Source organism: Micropterus dolomieu, linkage group LG10 (assembly GCF_021292245.1).
Source record: "Micropterus dolomieu isolate WLL.071019.BEF.003 ecotype Adirondacks linkage group LG10, ASM2129224v1, whole genome shotgun sequence".
Taxonomy (NCBI): domain Eukaryota; kingdom Metazoa; phylum Chordata; class Actinopteri; order Centrarchiformes; family Centrarchidae; genus Micropterus; species Micropterus dolomieu.
The window spans coordinates 13,112,187-13,130,856 of NC_060159.1; the positions used below are offsets into that span (position 1 = coordinate 13,112,187).

General features: G+C 41.4%; 2 protein-coding genes across 3 annotated transcripts in view; both read left to right on the forward strand.

The window, feature by feature from the left end:
• LOC123978224 overlaps window positions 1-6,582 on the forward strand; it is a 27,837-nt gene extending 21,255 nt beyond the window's left edge. Inside the window, exons 4-5 of the mRNA XM_046061391.1 lie at window positions 2,674-2,737; window positions 6,470-6,582. Of these exons, the coding sequence (XP_045917347.1) occupies window positions 2,674-2,737; window positions 6,470-6,582 (177 nt within the window). The remainder of the gene's footprint in view (window positions 1-2,673; window positions 2,738-6,469) is intronic.
• A 1,847-nt stretch (window positions 6,583-8,429) lies between these two features.
• LOC123977759 (serine/threonine-protein kinase Sgk1) lies at window positions 8,430-14,936 on the forward strand. Of its 2 annotated transcripts, none has more exons than XM_046060713.1 (10): window positions 8,430-8,567; window positions 10,545-10,620; window positions 10,822-10,897; window positions 11,037-11,225; window positions 11,318-11,449; window positions 12,213-12,449; window positions 12,555-12,650; window positions 12,804-12,959; window positions 13,069-13,158; window positions 13,373-14,936. In XM_046060713.1, the coding sequence occupies exons 1-10, from the start codon at window positions 8,540-8,542 to the stop codon at window positions 13,538-13,540; spliced, it is 1,248 nt and encodes a 415-aa protein (XP_045916669.1). In that variant the 5' UTR covers window positions 8,430-8,539; the 3' UTR covers window positions 13,541-14,936. The 2 variants fall into 2 exon arrangements, with proteins under 2 accessions (XP_045916669.1, XP_045916668.1); XM_046060712.1 differs by lacking the exon at window positions 8,430-8,567 and adding an exon at window positions 10,271-10,426.
• Window positions 14,937-18,670: the final 3,734 nt, after the last annotated feature.

Sequence of the window (18,670 nt, forward strand, 5' to 3'; positions counted from 1 at the left end):
ACGGGGAAAACACATCCGGCCATCCTCGGAAAAGAGAGCCATGCTGTACCTCAGTACCCGCACGGAAAGGGCTTCGCAACGGGCGCAGGCAGCCCCCTCGAGAGCTGCCCGTGCGTGCTCCATCCCCAAACATGAGACACACATCTCATGAGAATCTCCATCCGTGATGTACCGAGGGCAAGAAAAAACACACCTTCTGTACATCTGGTTGCCGGACATGCTGGTAGACTTCTTCTTCAGGTAAGACACACTGCTTGTAGGACTGGAGCTTTCTTCAAACAACATACAGAGCGCCTGCTGAATAAAAAAAAGCTAATGATGAGTGTGTACAGGTGTGCTTTATACTCCTCTGGTTATTCCGTCACACCTTACCGTTCTAGCAACAGGCCAATAGGATTGGAGTGATTTCATTCACGTTCAGACCTGCTTCGCCTAGAGGCGTTCCCATAGTGTCGTAACCGACGCAGTTCGAGTTCCCTCGAAGGGGAACTGACAAAATCCAGACTGAGAGAAAAAGTTCTTAAGTCACAAAATAAGAAATCAAGTGTTCAAATGGATTTCAATGGCAACATACAATATAACATCAAAAGAATTGCTATTAGAAAAAATTGTTATATGTTTGTTGTCAGTGTGGGAAACTTCAGTAAATCAAAATTTTAAAATAGGAATTAATAAATATGGTTCCTAGTTTCTCCTTCTTTTCATTTGCGTCTTTTTTTATTTCCTATGTGTTTTGGTGCATAAAAACCAAGGGATCCACTCAGAGCAAACTAACTCAGTTCTTTGATGGTAAAAAGCAAACCATCTCAAGCCCTTTTACTGTTAAATGTTGTTTTATCTTATGACTCACAGTTATTTCATACAAGCCTCCACCTCTCCTTGACCCTTACACAGACAAAAACAATTTCTCCCTCTTTCTGCCTTTGCCTCTGCATGAACAACCCAAACTTTCTGTCATCTTTTGGGAACATAAATCTGCAATGAAATATTAATGAGCAGAAAGTCTAGATTCACCGTCACTATGGATACAACTCCATCAGATCTCTGTGCTGACTCAATAAACAACCCCAAGAAAAAGAGAGAAAGAGCCCAAGGAGAAGAGACAAAGGGGCGTGAATGGTAAAGTGATTGTTGACTGCAGAGAGATGTTGACAGTATAAGAGGATATGAACAGCAAGCAACATGTGGATATACTCCATATGTGTGTGTGTGTGTGTGTGTGTGTGTGTATGAGAGCAAAATAGAAGGGAAGCGATGGCTAGACAAGGCTGCTGACAGAGAATGTCATCTGTTATGTATAGATGAAATGACCAGCATGATAGGCAGAAGCGTCGCCTCTGAATGAATAAACAAACTGATGAGATTGAAACAACTCTCTCTCTCATACACATACACACACAAGTCTCAGCTTGTCTCGTTCTCAGAAAACACCCATGGGAGAATACTGAGAGCTGCAATAGGTTTTCTGAGCTGCAGCATGGAATAGCAAACTAGGCTAAGACTGTATTTAACAGAAACACTTGAAAAGTCAATGACTGACAGAGAAGGCGAAAACGAATATCTGACACAACAGTGCAATTTCATGGGAACGTCCTGAGACGTGGATGCTGCTGGCCCTGTGACAGCTGCCAAATAGGCCTATACTGTTACTGTATGTGGACAGAAAAAGTGGGACAGTCTTGAGCAGCTGCTATTGAGACCGTTGTGTATGTGTACGTTTGTGCACATTCACGAGTGTTTACTTGCGCATTTCTGAACTGTTCCCATGCCATCAATGCATTGACTTTCATAATCAAATGCGGTGAGTCAAAGATCAACACACACACAAACACATTAACCCCACTCCACATGCAGTGGTGGAAAGTAACAACAAAACACATTTTGAGGTACTTGTACTTAACATGGGAATTTCCATTTTGTGGAACTTTAAACTTCTACTCCACATGTCAGAGGAAAATATTACATTTATTTGACAGCTTGAGTTACATTTCAGATTGCGGTTTTACATTAAACAACATATGAAAAGCATATTAAATTAAATGCCTTGCTGAACATTAAACCAGTGGCTCCCAACCTTCATGGCTTGTGGCATCTTACAAAAACACATTGTTTAGTCGGGGTCACTTGTCTATACATTGTTAGCAGTTCCACCAAAGAGACATTTCCCCCCTATAGCTCTCAGATGGTTGAAGTAGATTGTTTGTGGTCCAAACTATCCAGTGTTTAACAAAAAATGATTCAAATTTGTGTTGTTTATGTTGGAAACCACAATAATAATAGGGACATTTTTTTACAGAATGAGTACTTTTACTTTTTAAATTTTAGTAGCAGTTTCCTACTGGACAGAATGTGTGGATAAGCACATTATAATGTCAACAGAGCAGATGTTGAGTAAGATCAGCTTCATCGTGGCATCCAGTCTCACTAAAGAACAATAATGCTCTGCCATGTTGTCGGAGCGGAGGCTTCGCACCACTTTCACCACAGGACACGAGTGATTTAATACAGTCTCACCCCGGAAACCCAGCCTCATTAAAACACGTCATGCAGGGGAACCAACAGAAACAGGGTCATGAACAAGTCTTTTACACTTAATGTTCTTTTCATTTGCATGTCTTTGTTGTATAAGTATTCAACCTGTTCTTACTAAGTATTGCCATATTTCTCCCCCAGGCGATGGACCTGTACTACCACAATGAGTCAGACCCAGACAGCTACTGTTGCCCTGGCGACAACAGTAAGTACCAGCAACTTAGCCTTTTATTTTGTTTTCTTCTGCTTCCTCAAGCCTCTCCTTCTTTCCCCATCTGTCTTTCACACTGTGACTCCAGAGCACAAACGCTCGTTCCTCTGTTATCTTTCTCCGTCATCCCTCTCATCAGTCCTGGGTCATTTCTCTTTATTATCTGCTGTTTTGTTTTTCTTTCACCATAAATTCAAAAATGATCTTATACCATTCACTCTCTGTCTGTTTTACTCATGTTTCCTTTCCCCGTCCAAACCTGATGGCTCTGGGAGCAAAATGATTCAGCCTGCACACACACACACACACACACACACACACACACACACACACACTTTGTGACTTTACCTTGCCTTACCACTTGGCTAGCTAATCCAACCTCTAAGCTCTCAGGATAATAACTGTTGTTCATAAACCAAAATTACTATTTTGCTGTTTTGTGGAAGCCAGCTTGGAACCCAAAACAGTAGACCGATTACTGAGTGCTGATCATCGTACACATGACACAGTGACCTGTTTACAACTTTTGCCACTTGCTGCAGCAGAAATATCTGTGTATTTTTCTGTGCTTATTGCTTACATGCGTGTCCAGCATCAGTTTATTGACAATATGACTACGAGTAACTGTCATTTAATTTTCCATCATGCCCTTTAGTCCTGCCACAATTCATAGTCCATTCCAAAGTTCACAATATGTGTGTGTGTGACATTTTGGCAGAAAGCCTAGGCCTATCTATTCCCTTTTTTATTGTTACCTTTACCTTTACTTGGAATCTTGCATATGCTGAGGCAGGAGCTATTCTCTTGAGAGTGTTCATGTGTGTGTTTCAAGCTCACACCAATACATAATTTTTATTTTATATTTTATTTCACTTTGCACTGATGATCAAACTCTGTTGGAGAACTAGCAAGAGATAGCTAGATTTTAAATCCAACCAAAAGAAAATTCCACTCCCTCCCTTCAGGCTTCCCTCCAAAGCCACTCCCCCTAAACACATGTTCATGTGCAGTGAGTGCATGGGCAGAGTCCTTATTATAGTCCTGCAACAGCCACAAATACCGGATAGATTTTGTGTCAGAGAATTTGATTTACTGATTGCAATGGGGATGTGAAGAAAATTTCAACAAATATACTGAAAAAAGCTTCTGAAACAATTTTCCAACCCCAGCTTTAAATTGTCAAATACAAAAATATTTATAATTCAGAAAAATGACATTTTATACTATTACATATTGTATTGTTGTATTATCAGTACATTAATGTGTAAGTAGCATTTTACTTTTGTAGTGTAATCAATTTTGCATCATATTTTATGAACTCATCGTGTGTTTTGTATGGAAAGCCTTTATCTGTAAAGTATCTACTAGTTAATAGTAACTACACGTGTATCAAGTGTAAGAATGAAAGAGCATGAAACGGAAATACTCTCTCCAAGAGGATAATGTGACAAGCACCATATTCTGATGAAAATGTTTTTCACTGGGACTAGTCTGCCTGTTAATTATGGGAGTTTTCGGCATATGGAGAGAAATCCAAGCAATTAGCCAAGCTGGTGACAAGCTGTTCCTGTGGCCTCGGCCGAGATGCCAGTACACCCTGTTGTTCCAAGTTCAGCAATTAGTGGCTTTAGAAGCACTTAAAAGTTGAAGTCTGTCACACTTGAGTCATTTACAGTGATGCAGTGTATGACAGAGGGAGCAGTAGAGGGCAATGATGGAGAGTGAGGGATGGATCCAGTACTAATAATTACAGGAAGTAGAGATCTGACGGTCTAAACCCTGCCGGTGTTCTTTCACTCCTCTTCTCATGTAACATCTGCTGAGGACACCCTTATTAAAACACATTAGTATGTTCATCAACTTGCTGCAGTGCAGTAAATCAGCATTTACCCACCGACTTATAGTATCTTCCTGAGATGCCAACAGGTTTATATAACGTGTGATTACGAATCCTGTGTGTGTGATTTTCAACCTAACTCTCAGTGGTGCAAAATAATATCAACATTGCAGCTCACTTTCTGAAGCTGTTATTTTCTCTTTTCTCCCACCATTCACTACGCATTGCTCACCTGTGTCAACCTGTCCTTTAGAGATAAACAGGCAAACATACACACCTGCACACAGACACACACATATTCACAATAACGGCAGTCCCATACCAGATAGTTTAGAGAAAAGTGTCTGAACTTGTTTGTTGGACCTATATCCTAAGGATTTACAGTGGAAGTGCCATACAGCTTTGGGTGTGTGTACTGCACATCCTGTTCCCTAAACCTACGTTTGACCATCACAACCTCAACCCAATTCTAGCCTTAATCCAGAAACCAAATCAGAGCCCTCATGTGGCCCATCAGTTAACCAAAATGTCTTCTCTTTGCAAAACTGTTGTAACTTTTTGGGTGTTGTGATGGCCTAGGGTTTAAAGATAATTTTGATAGTTTTAAACTTGGGTCCTGTTTTCACACATTTTGATGTTCAAATGACTGTGTACTAAAAGTTTTGGAATCCGCACAGTAGATGGCTTCAGCCGGCAGTCGCGAGCCGGTTGCATTGGCTGCAGCGTATTCCTTTTGCAGCAATTGCATCTGTCAAAATTACATCCACAGAAAGTGCTAGTCATTTTGACCCCAAAATATGTGAAAGTAAGGCCCAGATTTAAAAATACCAAAATTACCCTATAAGGCGCCGACCATAGACTGCAACGCTCTAACTTTCCTGACTTGTTGGATTTCATTCCCCATCTTTTTCTCCCCTCATTTCCTGTATTTTCTCTGCTCTACTGTCACTGTCTAAAAAAGGCATACAAGGCCCCCAAAAATACTTTTGAATGTGCTCACATTTTATGTTGACAACCCCAAAGAGTTCCTTAAAACAGAAGTTCTAAAACAGTTCAACCTTCATTTTATGGATTAGTAATTTCAATATATATATCCGATGACTTGATATTAATAAATACTGAAGTTCAAATCAGTTTATTTTTTAAGGAAATTATTATGAAATTCTGGGATCTACAAAAATAAGTGACCAGCAGACATCTCTAACAGACTAAGTCTAAATTGTCCACTATGATGATGATCACATGACCGTCTACGCAGGTAACTGAAGGCAAAAGTAGGCTAGCCTAGATAGCCAGACACTCCACACACACACAGACACACACACACTGACAATCCACCGTGCCCACTGGCAAAATAAAAGCCTGGCTGTCCTCTCTGAATAGCCGGGGCCTTTATGTAACGGTGTCATTTGGTTCCTCACCACCAAGCCTCATTCACATTCATCACCAGATCATCTGTGGCCACAAACACCCTCATCTTCCCCGGCACAGAACACGGACATTACAAGATGGAGGCATGGGACAATGAAAGAGATGAACGGATTTAATGGATGGATGTCATCTGCCGGAGACAGCGTGAATATGGGCATATGCTGGTCTTTGTGTATGTGTCAGTACACTGTAGGTGGGTGGGCTGAGGGAGCGTGTGTGTATTTGTATGTGTTTATACTGCAACTCTAATATCCTGCCACCTCAACCCTTCAGGCACTGCAGTGAACCCCTTCCTGTCCTTTCACGAAATGGCCTTCAAAGTGTGTGTGTGTGTGTGCCACTAGTCGGTTACATAACATATTAGTGTTGCACACACGCACACGCACACACACACACACACACACACATAGAAAGGCAATAAACACAGCTTGAGTATTGTGGAGCCTCCTCTTGTTCAGGGCCCAAACGCAAGCAGCCTGTTAATCCAGAAGGGAAAGAGGGCCAGATAGGAAAAACACTGAGTGGACCTATTGTTAGTATTGCCCCCTCTCTTTCGTCCTCTTTCTCCTGATCCTCTCTCAACACCTCTCTCTCACTGTATCCAACTCTGGGCTATGACCACAGATGCAGACGCAAGCGCAGCGCTTACAACCCTTCTGAGGTAACGTCTTCTTCATCGCAATTTTTAATCCTCTCCTGTAAGCGTGTTGTACCTTTACATACTATTTGGATGTTTAAAATCAGTCTCTTGATGGGTTTGGCGCGTGATGCTTTCAAGTGCTGAAGTGGGTTTGTGTCCCTCTTTGACTGTTTCTGAGATATTGTAGATTAAATGCCTCTTGAAAGATGACGTGCTGCAGCCTGTGCTGTGTCAAGGAGAAATATTTTTCTAACAAACGCGTTAAGTTCTGAGTGGTGCAGGGAGGGAGCGTTGTGTTGGACACCTTGAGGGAATTTAGGAAGCACCTGATGTGTCCTTTCTCTCTCTCTCTGTTTTAATGTGTGTGTGTTTGTGTGTGTGCTGTCAGACTCCCTGCAGGTTTGTTATGCCCTCTAGCTCTGCATGTGTGTGCATCAGGTGGCAACGGGGGACAGATTAATAATAGATTTGACCCGAGTTAAAGGAGAGACAGAGACAGCAGTTAAAAAAAGTTTAGGCTATATTTAAAAACTGCAAACTTTTTCTGAGAGAGGAGGGTGGTCAGGAGCAGAAGAACACACACTTTCTCTCTTGCGCACACACACACACACACATATATCCAGCCAAATTCTTTGGGTCTGCATTTTTACAGTCTAACAACAATTACTTTCAGTGTTGCTTTATGACTGGAAGGTTTCTGGTTTGAATCCAGGACAGGCAGGATAAATCTGGGAGGGGAAAGGGAAAGAGCACTGCTTGCCCCTCCCTCATTACCATAGCTGTGGTTCCCTTGAGCAAAACCCCAAACCTTCCAACTGCTCCAGTGTAGCTGGCGTGAAAATGTGTAATTAAGTGAGAGATCAAGGCGTTTCTGCATAAAAGTTTAAAATGGCTTTAGTAAAAAACATTGTGTTTCGTTAAAAGATGTTCATCTCATCATCATCAGGTTCTCACCTCTGTTTATGCTTTGTGTGATTCACATTTCCATGATGTGTTCCTTACCGCATCGCCTCACCTGCCCACATGTCCAGTGCTTTGCCACTTGTATCCTATCATCTGCGTTTCCTCTCAAGTGTTCCCTCTGTTCTCTACTCTCTCCCAAAGACAGAAAATCTGCACATTATTCTGAGAAAATGCCCGAGTATATGTGCATGCACAAAATAGCAGGGAGAGCGATTCTTCAAGAGACACGGTTAATTAATGTGGCCCCAACTTCTTGGCAGCTCCCACTTTTGAATTAATGTGAACTCTGAACTGTGAAATTTCCAAATACGAGTTACTTTTTAATTCTGAGCTCAGCAGGTGAATGACCTCAGCTAGCAGGCTGTCCTGGAAAATAACTGAAGATGAAACTGAGAGGTGATTTAAGTAAACCAAATGTTTTTGTTTAGCCTTTAACTATATGCCAGCGCTTGCCATGTGATGTTGAGCAAGTTCATTGCCATTATGAAATAAAACATAAAACAAATACTTGGCTCAAATATCCATCAGTTTCATGTCTTTATACCTGCAGTGGAGAGTACTTACAGGAATAAATGAATAAACACATTACAGTATTATCTGTTACTTCTGTTCATTTTATAATTAAATAAAAAGTCAGGTCTGAAATTTCAATGAACTCAAAAAGTAGGAGCTTATGAGGAGCCTTTGCAGGGAGTATATCCCCCGCCCTGAGGAAAACTCATGCAACCATACGACCTTATTGGAGAGCCAAACTGTAGAGGGGAAGGAAATAGAGGCGGGACGTCTCCGCCCTGAGAAGAAATGAGAAAAAATCTTCTGGATGAAAGTCTCCAAGAAGAGGAGTGCGGTGTATTTCCATTACCTGCCTGACGAGGAGCTTAAAGCGTCTCTCTTCTTGTTGTGATTCGTGAAATAAAGCATCCTTATGAAAGACAAAACGACCGCTTTGACGTGTAAGTAGGCTGCATATTCATTTGAAAGCACCAGCGCTGGGTTTTGTCTTTATAATAGTCCTGTATAAAACTATTGTAGGAAATCTTCGATCGATAATAATCTTATTTAGGAACTTAATTGTATTTCTGCGGCTACCAACTGACAGTGATAGGCTATTTATAGTTTCTATTTGGAAGGCTAAAGCTTAAGCTCCAAGCCGACTTTCTGTGTCTGGTGTGTCTGTGGTTGGGGGAAAAAAGCACTGGCAGACATACTTGGGGGGCGCTGCACTCACCCCATAATCCAGTGACCTGGATTTATGGTGCTGCTATCTATGGAAATGCCTCGCTGTTAGGGGCTCTGCTAAAAGTGCCAGAGAAACCTTGGCAACTCTCTTGTGCAACTTGTTGAACCCTGGCACTACAGGCCGTAAAACGAGACCTCCTTCCGATCTGAAAGGTTTGTTTGTTCTTTATGGAAGAGGGATTTTTTCTGAAGATCGGGCAGAACCTGTGAAATTATACCGGGTGCGCGTTTTTACGCAGGATTTTGTAAATGGCTTGCACTTGTGTTACAGTCCATTACTTACATTGTTCCTACGGTGCTCTTTTCAATAAATTGTTTCAGTAATTGTGCAGCACCAATTACTTAAATTTGATTGTTTTTATGTCTGTCTTCTTACTCAGCCTACTATATGCGCATGGGTCAGTATCCTTGTAAAATGGGCTTGGCCCTCATCATAGGTTATAGGCCTATAGTCTTACACATTGCACTCAGGGGTGTAGACAAAACCTGATCCAGGTGCCTTACATAACCTAACTGAGTCTGTCTTGTCCTTAGTGGGCCAGCTCATTTTTTCACATAATTTCACTCTGCTCACCTCATTGAAGTGTTTTGGAGGCCTCCGAGAGGCTTACCGGTATGTTTAAACAGATTGTGGGTCTGATCTCTCTTTTTTTATTTCGTTTGAGCTGGATGTACCCAGGAGTTTCTCTCAGTCTGTACTTTTCCACCAGCGACTTTTCTTGGCATCGGGCCTGAGCCTCCCCCGGCTCGGGCTCTCCCCTCTTGTCTTTTGTGCACCCAGGGAACCTGCGTCACTCCCGGTCTGTTTAATTGAGAGGCGGCCAAACAGTGAAGCTGATAGGCCTTGTTAAGAGGGTATCGGGTTATTTGTACAGGATCAAGTTGCGGTTAGACAGGGGACACGCATACAGTGTTACAAACATAATCAGGAGTTTAGAGAACAATCCCGAATCTCAAGAGCTATCATCAGCTGCTTCACTTCATGTTCTGTTATTTGCACAATGAGCAGTTTATTCTGTTCTCCTGGAACATAAAGGGGCAACACGTGTTACTTAGTGGACACATTTAGATGCCAAATTTGTTTTTGCAGTTTTGCGTAGAGTGAAATTTTGCTGTCTAGGTGACAGTTCCAGACTTTGTGACACATGGGATGTTCAGCAAAGTTGCTATGGTGTTGCACAAACATATGTGCAAATAGTATAGACCGGCCTCTCAGTGCGTGGTGGTGAAGGTGCGCCCTCCCCCCCCCCCCTTTTTTTTTCCCCCCCCCTTCTTTTTTTTTTTCTTCTTTTTTTTCCCTCCCTCTGACGTGCTGAGATCACAACGGCCTCTGATTGGTCCATTACGCAGAAAGAAATGTTTGCAGAGGATCACGCCCACCAGGGGTTGTGGGTGTGTGCTTCAGCTCCTCCCTCCTCGGCTCTGTTATAAAACTAGAGTCTCTTTCACCTTTGGGCACTTGATGAGTGCAAGAACTGCTGTTGAACTCATCACATCATGACGGTGAAAACAGAAACAGAAAAGCCGGCCCTGACCTACTCGAAATCGAGAGGCCTAGTGGCGTTAGTCACCGGTATGAAATCACAACTGGATATTTTAAGCGGATTCTTCATGACATGGTTGGATATGTTTTTGCTTTTTATTAAAAAATCTTAACATTTTTTTTTCTGTTTTTCTCCCTTGTGTTGCAGCTTTTATGAAACAGAGGAGGATGGGTCTGAACGACTTCATTCAGAGGCTTGCCACAAACTCCTACGCCTGCAAGCAGTGAGTAACATCTGACTTTTGTTACTGTTTGGCTTTCACCGGGGGACAAAACATTTGGAAACACAAGAAATGCAACCAGAATTTCCTTATCGTGTCCTCTGATGAAGCTTTGTGACCTAATGTGACTCCCAGATCAGCTGATTAACATAAAACCAATTTAGGATACTTTTGATGCTAAGTTTGAACTCTTTGTTTTTTCAGTCCTGAAGTTCAGTCCATTCTGAACTTGAGTCCTCCTCAGGATGCTGAGCTCATGAACACAAACCCCTCTCCCCCTGTAAGTATATTTGCTTCCTTTGTTTACATTCCAACATGTGCAGATGCACGCATACACACACATACAAACCCTCTGTTTGTATTTACATTTTGGGATTTATATTATGGCTCTAACTTCCTTATCCTTTTCTTCCTTACAGCCTAGTCCATCCCAACAGATCAACCTCGGTCCATCCTCCAACCCTTCGGCGAAACCCAGTGACTTCCACTTCCTCAAGGTGATCGGCAAGGGCAGCTTCGGCAAGGTCCTGCTCGCACGCCATCGCACAGATGACCAATTTTACGCAGTCAAAGTCTTACAGAAAAAGGCCATCCTCAAGAAGAAGGAGGTAAATGCACCTGCAGCCATGCCTTCAACTGGAAAGAAACCCACACAACAAAAGGTGAACCTCTCTAACCCCCTGCTCTTTGTATTCCTCAGGAGAAACACATCATGTCAGAGAGGAATGTGCTGCTAAAGAATGTCAAGCACCCGTTCTTGGTGGGCCTGCACTACTCTTTCCAAACAGCGGACAAACTCTACTTCATCTTGGACTACATCAATGGAGGAGAGGTGAGTTACTGGCTGCCAGAAAAAAAAAGATAAGTGCATGAAGTAGAGATGATAGAAGAGAAGCAGAGAAGGTGGGCTATTTAAAGAAAGCGCTAAAGATGTAGGAATAGGGTAGGAGGACATTTTAAAGAGAGGAATAATATAGTGCCCGGAATCAGATGAGGCAGAAACACAGACAGACAGAGGGGATATCCTGTCATGAGAAGCAGAATAGAGGCTGCCGCTCTCTTGTCTTTTTTTTTGTGTCAATCTTTCTCTAAAGGAAACACCTCTCAGGAAATCACGGGGTGGGTTAGGACAGCGGGAGAGACTCGGGGCCAAAATTAGCAGCACCATTCAGCCTCAGTGTGTGTCTAATCCAGCTAATTTCCTGTGATTGTTGGGCAAGCAAAGACAGTGCTGATTAAATATGGGCCTCATCAGGAAGCCGGACGCAGTTTCGCTCCTGCTCCCCTTTCTCTTTTCTTCCCCTTCTTTTTCCCCTCATTCCCGCTGCTCTCCCTAGCTCCACCTTTGGCTCTCATTTCATCTGTCTTCCCTTGTCAGACTTTTTAAGCTGTCGCCTTCCTGCCTTTTTATTTCCTCCCATCCGGTTTCCTCTCTGTCTCTGCACCTGTCTTTTTATTGTTGGTCTTTCTCCTTCTAATTTCCAGCGTCTCTGCTCATGTGATTTTTGTAGATCATCCATAACATAAATGAGCTTTTTGTTACCACAAACACATGTTGCAATAACCCTTTACTCTCGTTTTTCTCTTTCTTCCAGTTGTTCTACCACCTACAGAGAGAGCGCTGCTTCCTCGAACCCAGAGCAAGGTTCTACGCAGCAGAGATCGCCAGCGCACTGGGCTACCTCCACTCCCTCAACATTGTCTACAGAGACCTGAAGCCGGAGAACATCCTGCTGGACTCACAGGGACACATCATTCTTACAGATTTCGGCCTGTGCAAGGAGAACATTGAACCCAACGGGACGACATCGACCTTCTGCGGTACGCCGGAGGTAAGGACAAAATATCTGGTGATTCAGAGCTAACTTGTTTTTGTGTTAAGACAGCACTCTGAAATATTCAGTGACTTACCACTTCTCCCTGTTTTCTTCTCTCAGTATTTAGCTCCTGAGGTTCTACACAAGCAGCCGTATGACAGGACAGTAGACTGGTGGTGCTTAGGAGCTGTTCTCTATGAGATGCTGTATGGCTTGGTGAGTAACATATATATTCTAAGTATGACAAATATGTACTATACTACTTAGTTTATGCAAGATTTACAATGATACAATCAGTGTTGGTCATGTGGATGCTTTGCTCCTTGTTGTTGCCAAGATGCTAATCAGTTCTTTTTGTCCCTCCCCCAGCCTCCGTTCTACAGCCGTAACACAGCGGAGATGTACGACAACATCCTGAACAAGCCACTGCAGCTGAAACCCAACATTTCCAACGCAGCCAGGCACCTGCTGGAGGGCCTGCTGCAGAAGGACCGCACTAAGAGGCTGGGCTGCACTGAGGACTTTGTAAGTGTTTGGTCGTGTGTGTGTGTGTGTGTGTGTGTGTGTGTGTGTGTTTATACATGTTGTTTTTGTTAAAGGACATCATGTAATTGTTATTTCTGTCTCTTCACAGATTGAAATTAAGAACCACATATTCTTCTCCCCCATCAACTGGGATGACCTCAATGCCAAGAAGATCACCCCTCCCTTCAACCCCAACGTGGTAAGTTCCTTTTTAATACTCCAATAAGTGCTGATGATGGCAGATCTACCATAGACTTCTTCTTAGTCCTCAGAATTTACATTAACATAACTGTATCAGGAGCACAGGGCATCTTCGCTGCGAATTAAAACGTTTCCAATTATGGCATGGTATTTTACAGCGTGACTAATCCCTTGTTGTCTCCCCCTCTCCTTCCCTCCCTCCTCCCCTGCAGACGGGACCCAACGACCTGCGGCACTTTGATCCAGAGTTCACAGATGAGCCAGTACCCAGCTCAATTGGCTGTTCCCCAGACAGCGCGCTCGTCACGGCCAGCATCAAAGAGGCTGCCGAGGCCTTCGTGGGCTTCTCCTACGCCCCATCAATGGACTCTTACCTATAGGATTTAAACACAGGCAGTCAATATGGACACCAATTCAGACTCACAGGACATGAACTGTAGCGTGTCCATGGACTTGCATCTTGACCCCACCTTACATTTCCCATCAGGATGGTGGATATTTCTGAACCAAACCCTGCAACGACTCTGCATCTGCAATTAATTTACACGTGTACTTGCCATGATCTCTCCTACTCTTGAATGCATTTAAGAAGACTTGCTACAAGAGGATACCTGCCATAATTAAATGACTGAATGGGGTTGTAATCCTCCACCTTACCCTGATTTACCAACGCACAAATTCTTCAACCACAACAGACACAAATGCTCTGCAGCCTTCAATTGCCCATCTCCTACCCATTAGTGGAGGTCCTTTGCACATAGCTCAGGCAGCTTAAAAGCCCACCTCGACCCTGAGGCCACAACCGACAAGCACATACACATCAATTTCCACCTTTTCTCAAAAGAGGATTGCTGGAACGTACTGTATAAGCCCTAATAATGATTTCCACCTCTCTCCACACCTCTGTAGCGAGACGTCTTCTCTCATGAGATTCTGTCTGACCACCCATGGGGACCTACCTGTTGTATTTAAATGAGTAGGTTGGAGATGACATTCATTTTGGTGCTTTTAGTTTCTTATCATTTGCTTTCTGTGTGTTTGAAAAGGGAGTCATTTGAAGCTGAATGTTACAGAGGGGGATGTTTTTATGTGTGTGGTTTTTTTTTTTTTTTTCTCAAATGTGCCTTTACTTTGTTTTCTCTCCATCAAAATTCACATCTTTTGGGTTTGCCTGTATCATTCTTTATGTCACAGCGCTTCGTCCACTCCACACCTGACTGCAGGTGGGAGGAGCTGTCACCAGAGAGGAACGATGTAGCACTAAATTAATACACCTGTCTATCTTTAACACGCGAGATGTAGGAACTCAAAGGATGTTTCATACCTTCATTTGCACAGAAAACAATTGATGGTAATGCTGAGAGAGGGAGAGAGAGAGAGAGAGAGAGAGAGAGAGAGAGAAAGAGAGAGAGAGCACTGCTGCTAGGTGAGAAAGACAGTGATGTGTTCAGACATGTTTGTGTAGTCCTGCTTGCCAAAGCGTCCCCCTCATATAGTCTTCCATTGGCCTCACAATAATGAAACGGCGGCCTTCAGCTGGGCCGACAACATAGAAACTGAACATTCCATTTTAATATTGCTGTAATGCAGTTTGACGGTATTTAAGTTTGTTTGTATATTTGGAGTCATGTATTAGTTTTAATGTATATTGAATAAAAAAATGACTAAAGGTATGCTTAAATATATGTAACAATTCATGTTAAATGTACTGTAAATTGTAAAATTGATTTGTGAGTATGTTTGTTTGCAATAAAAGTTTAACTTTATTATACCTTATAACCTTGTTTTTTAATGCTTGATAAATTGACTGCATGTGCATGAAGTGGCTTCAATTTATGGACTTTCCTTTTAAAATATACAAATCATTTTTACAGTATCTTGTCAAATGGTAAACATTAGCCCTAGCTGGAAGGGTCTTGATCTATTGACCGCTGACAGAAGTCCCACTGTAGAGCGGACTTTACCTCCCTCCATGATTCAGCAAGCTTACACAACAATGATGGTCACATCCAAGTGTGTGTGTGTGTGTGTGTGAGAATCTGTTTGCAGGCAAATTATTGACTAATTAGGCCACTACAGGTCAAAAGATATTCATGAACCCAATTCAGCAGAGCAGCTTAATATTGCACCTGAGCAATATTTTGAGCATTGATTTTGATGCAAAAGCTGCATTGCATGAATGACAATTCAAGCAGGAATAATGTAAATAAAATACTGTGCTTTCAATAAGATTACAGCAGGATGGTGTGTTGATGAGCCAGACAGTCCTACTGGAGTTCAAGGTTGTGTCCATGGGTAACAGTATCTTTAGTGAGTGTCTTTAAGGAGTTATTGTGTAGGTGACCTCTGACCTCTAACTTCCTGGAAAGAGGGGAAAGTCAAAGATTTACATTATAAGAGGACTGTGGGAAGGGTGTCCCGGCAGAAAGCTATAAAACCCTTAACTTGACTTGACTTGTCCAGTCAACCATTTGACTTTGTTGGTCTGAGAAGTTGCTTGGAAATTCAGTGAACCCAGTTTTACAATGTCCACACAAGGTTTATCAACAGATATATAATTGAGTAAAATGTTTTATTTAGTTAGAAGTCACTATAGAACGTCAGGGTTTTTCCAGAAAATCCTGAGAACATCTTTTGGAGCAGCTCTTTATCTAAAATGATAGGCATGTGTTATAACTGATATTACAGCCTATTCAAATCACTACCTTCCACTGCACCCTTTTTATGTATGCACTGTTATTACTTAAACACTTAACCACTGTCACAGTAGTTTTTATTATCATCGTCTTCCTCATTATTGTCCATTGGTCTTTCAGAGAGCGAAAACAGTTATTTATTATGTGCCTACCATAATAAAGGCACCAAAAAAAGCTGCTAGGTGTGGAGAAAATGTGACAGTGTGAAATATTTTGAGTACTATCAGAGTACTGTGTACTGTTAGCTCAGCTGTTCTTACAGTTTTTCTCACTCACTTTGGTACATTTCTCGAATCATCCCTAACATTTGCAAAACGGTAAGTGCATTTCTCGAAACATATCGAACAAAGAGCATAACACAGTGGATTACCTGCAAAAGCCCGTAACTTTCTCAAAATCCTTAGTCTATCTCTCAAAAGGAAATCTTTATGTCATTGAACATGTCAGTGCCATCAGAAAGACAAGTCATTGTGTCATTGTTTATGAACAAGATAGTCAAAATGTTTAGTCATGTTATCAATATAACAGTGTATTTTCTGATGTAAACTATGGCTAACATTTTGATGACAATGATTGAAAATGCACAAGGCTGCACTTTTTCAAATTGTCATATCATTTTCAACAGTATAAAGTTATACATTGCAAAAGATTGGACCGGATTCACAGTTACGTTTTCACTGTTCATACAACAAATACAATTTGTTGACAGACCATGTCATTGTGATGCAGAAAAGGAAAAAGAAAGGACTGTTTTACAGCACAGCATAGTACAACGGAAGAAATTACAAAATTAGAAATGTAAGCATGTAAAACACTCCTTAGGCTGATGTACCTGTCTGTCAGGTCACAGATTCTTATCCACATCACAATGGCTATCTTCATCAATTACAGTAAGGAGACACTTACCAAAAAAAAGTCTAATAGACGTGTAGAAAATATGATTGACAGATATAGATACATAAATAAGTATATTCATCTACTGGTGTATATTATATGTATTGCACTATTCACTGCTCACTGTGTATTGTTACTGTTCACTGTGTATGGTATTGTGTGTATCGGGTGAATGGTGTGAGGGCTGTGTTGCTACTGTAGGATGTTGTGATTTGTTGTTGTCTGTTCTTATTTTGTTTATGCACCATGGTCTGTACAAAACAACATTTTGTTCAGCTATATACTTGAATGTGAAGAATGAACAATAAAGATTGACTTTATTCAACTCTGACAACGTGTTCAGCCATTTCGCATGTAGTGACTTATGCAAAGAACTTGACTAAAAGTTTTGGGGGGTAAGACTATTCAACAGAAAACCAGTATAATTCATTGTGATCAGCATGACATAACCAATTTATGTTGTAGGAAACAGCAGACAATTGTACATAATTATTTGCTTCAATGTGTCAAAGCATTTGCAATATGTTCAAAACTATGAGAAATTGCTTTTATGATGAGCACAAGTGACGAGATGATGTGGAGGTTAAACAAGTAGTTTTGAGAATTTCAATTCTGATCTGAGAAATGTACTGTGAATGAGGAAAAACTGTAATAGCTCTGTCTTTGTAAAATTGTTTTGGGCTGAAGACATTTTCCAGAACTGCTTAGCAGCCAAAGTCCTGCACTGCCATCTGCTGGCTAAGCCTTGAACTGAAAGTAAACCCTTTGTGTTTGCCAAAACTCAGGTGGGCAGCACATATGACATTAAAGACACAGTGCTTGAGTTTGTTGGTGGCCTGAACAATGTTTTAATGGACATGGTTCACTGAGGTGTACACAGTGAGGAATGGTAAATCTTCAAGGATGATAGAAACAGACGGAACAGTAAAAGTAGAGGCAGGAGAGCGAGATGAGAAGCATGGAGCGGATGAATCCATGTCTTTCATTAGGAACGGACATTATTACCATTTTATCACTTTTTATAATGTTTTTTATGAGGGTGGTAAGAGTGGTGGGGGTGGTAATGGCGCAATAGATAAGACTATGCCTTTGGTGTGAGAGAGACCTGGGTTCAATCCCCCACACTGTCCACCATTGTGTTCCTGAGCAAGACAATTAACCCTAGCTGCTCCAATGTGAGACCTCTGACATGTATAGCAATTGTAAGTAGCTTTGGATAAAGCATCAGCTAAATTAATAAATGTAAATGTAGTGGTTACTCACAATCAGTTTATCAGAGGTCTGTTCACTACATACATGCACTAAGGCATCAGCTTTGCCGACAGTGCAAAACCACTTCTTTAATATGGGATTATACACATGTCATAAATATTGTGTAATTTCTAGACAATGTTTAATTCAACATGCCATGTGAGGAAAGTCGTTGACACAAGACATTAGTCATAAACCTTACAGGTGCTAGCAAACTGAGGCCTTTTTACATTTGGAAACATAACCTGAATCTGAATGGATCCAGATGCATTTATTATACAGTTTGAATTTTTTGATTTCAACTGCAGAAGTCACTCTATACTCACAAGCAGATCGCTGAAACAGAATATTTTTTTCTCTCTCTCTCTTTGTCATTTTGGGAGAAAGTAATGAAAAGGGGGCAAGTGTCAAGTTGTTGATTAATCATTTTTAAATAAAAAAGCATAAGATAACTCTAAGGTTAAAACTATTAATTACTAATTACTTAATGATTAGTAATTCTTTTTGTGCCCCCTCAAGTAAAGTGATACATCACAAATCAAATTCAAATTAGCTTTATTGGCATGAATGTGTAACAATAATATTGCCAAAAATTACAGTTAATCTCTTCATTGCTTAATTATAATGACAATAGCAACAGATTGTTTTTTAAATCACCTGTAAAAATCT

Excerpts from the sequence above, each read along its gene's own strand:
- LOC123977759 (XM_046060712.1), top strand. The coding sequence starts at position 10,351 with ATGACGGTGAAAACAGAAACAGAAAAGCCGGCCCTGACCTACTCGAAA. Across the intron at positions 12,450-12,554 it reads CCTTCTGCGGTACGCCGGAG|TATTTAGCTCCTGAGGTTCT; the intron begins GTAAGGACAAAA and ends TTCTTCTCTCAG. Across the intron at positions 12,960-13,068 it reads TGGGCTGCACTGAGGACTTT|ATTGAAATTAAGAACCACAT; the intron begins GTAAGTGTTTGG and ends GTCTCTTCACAG.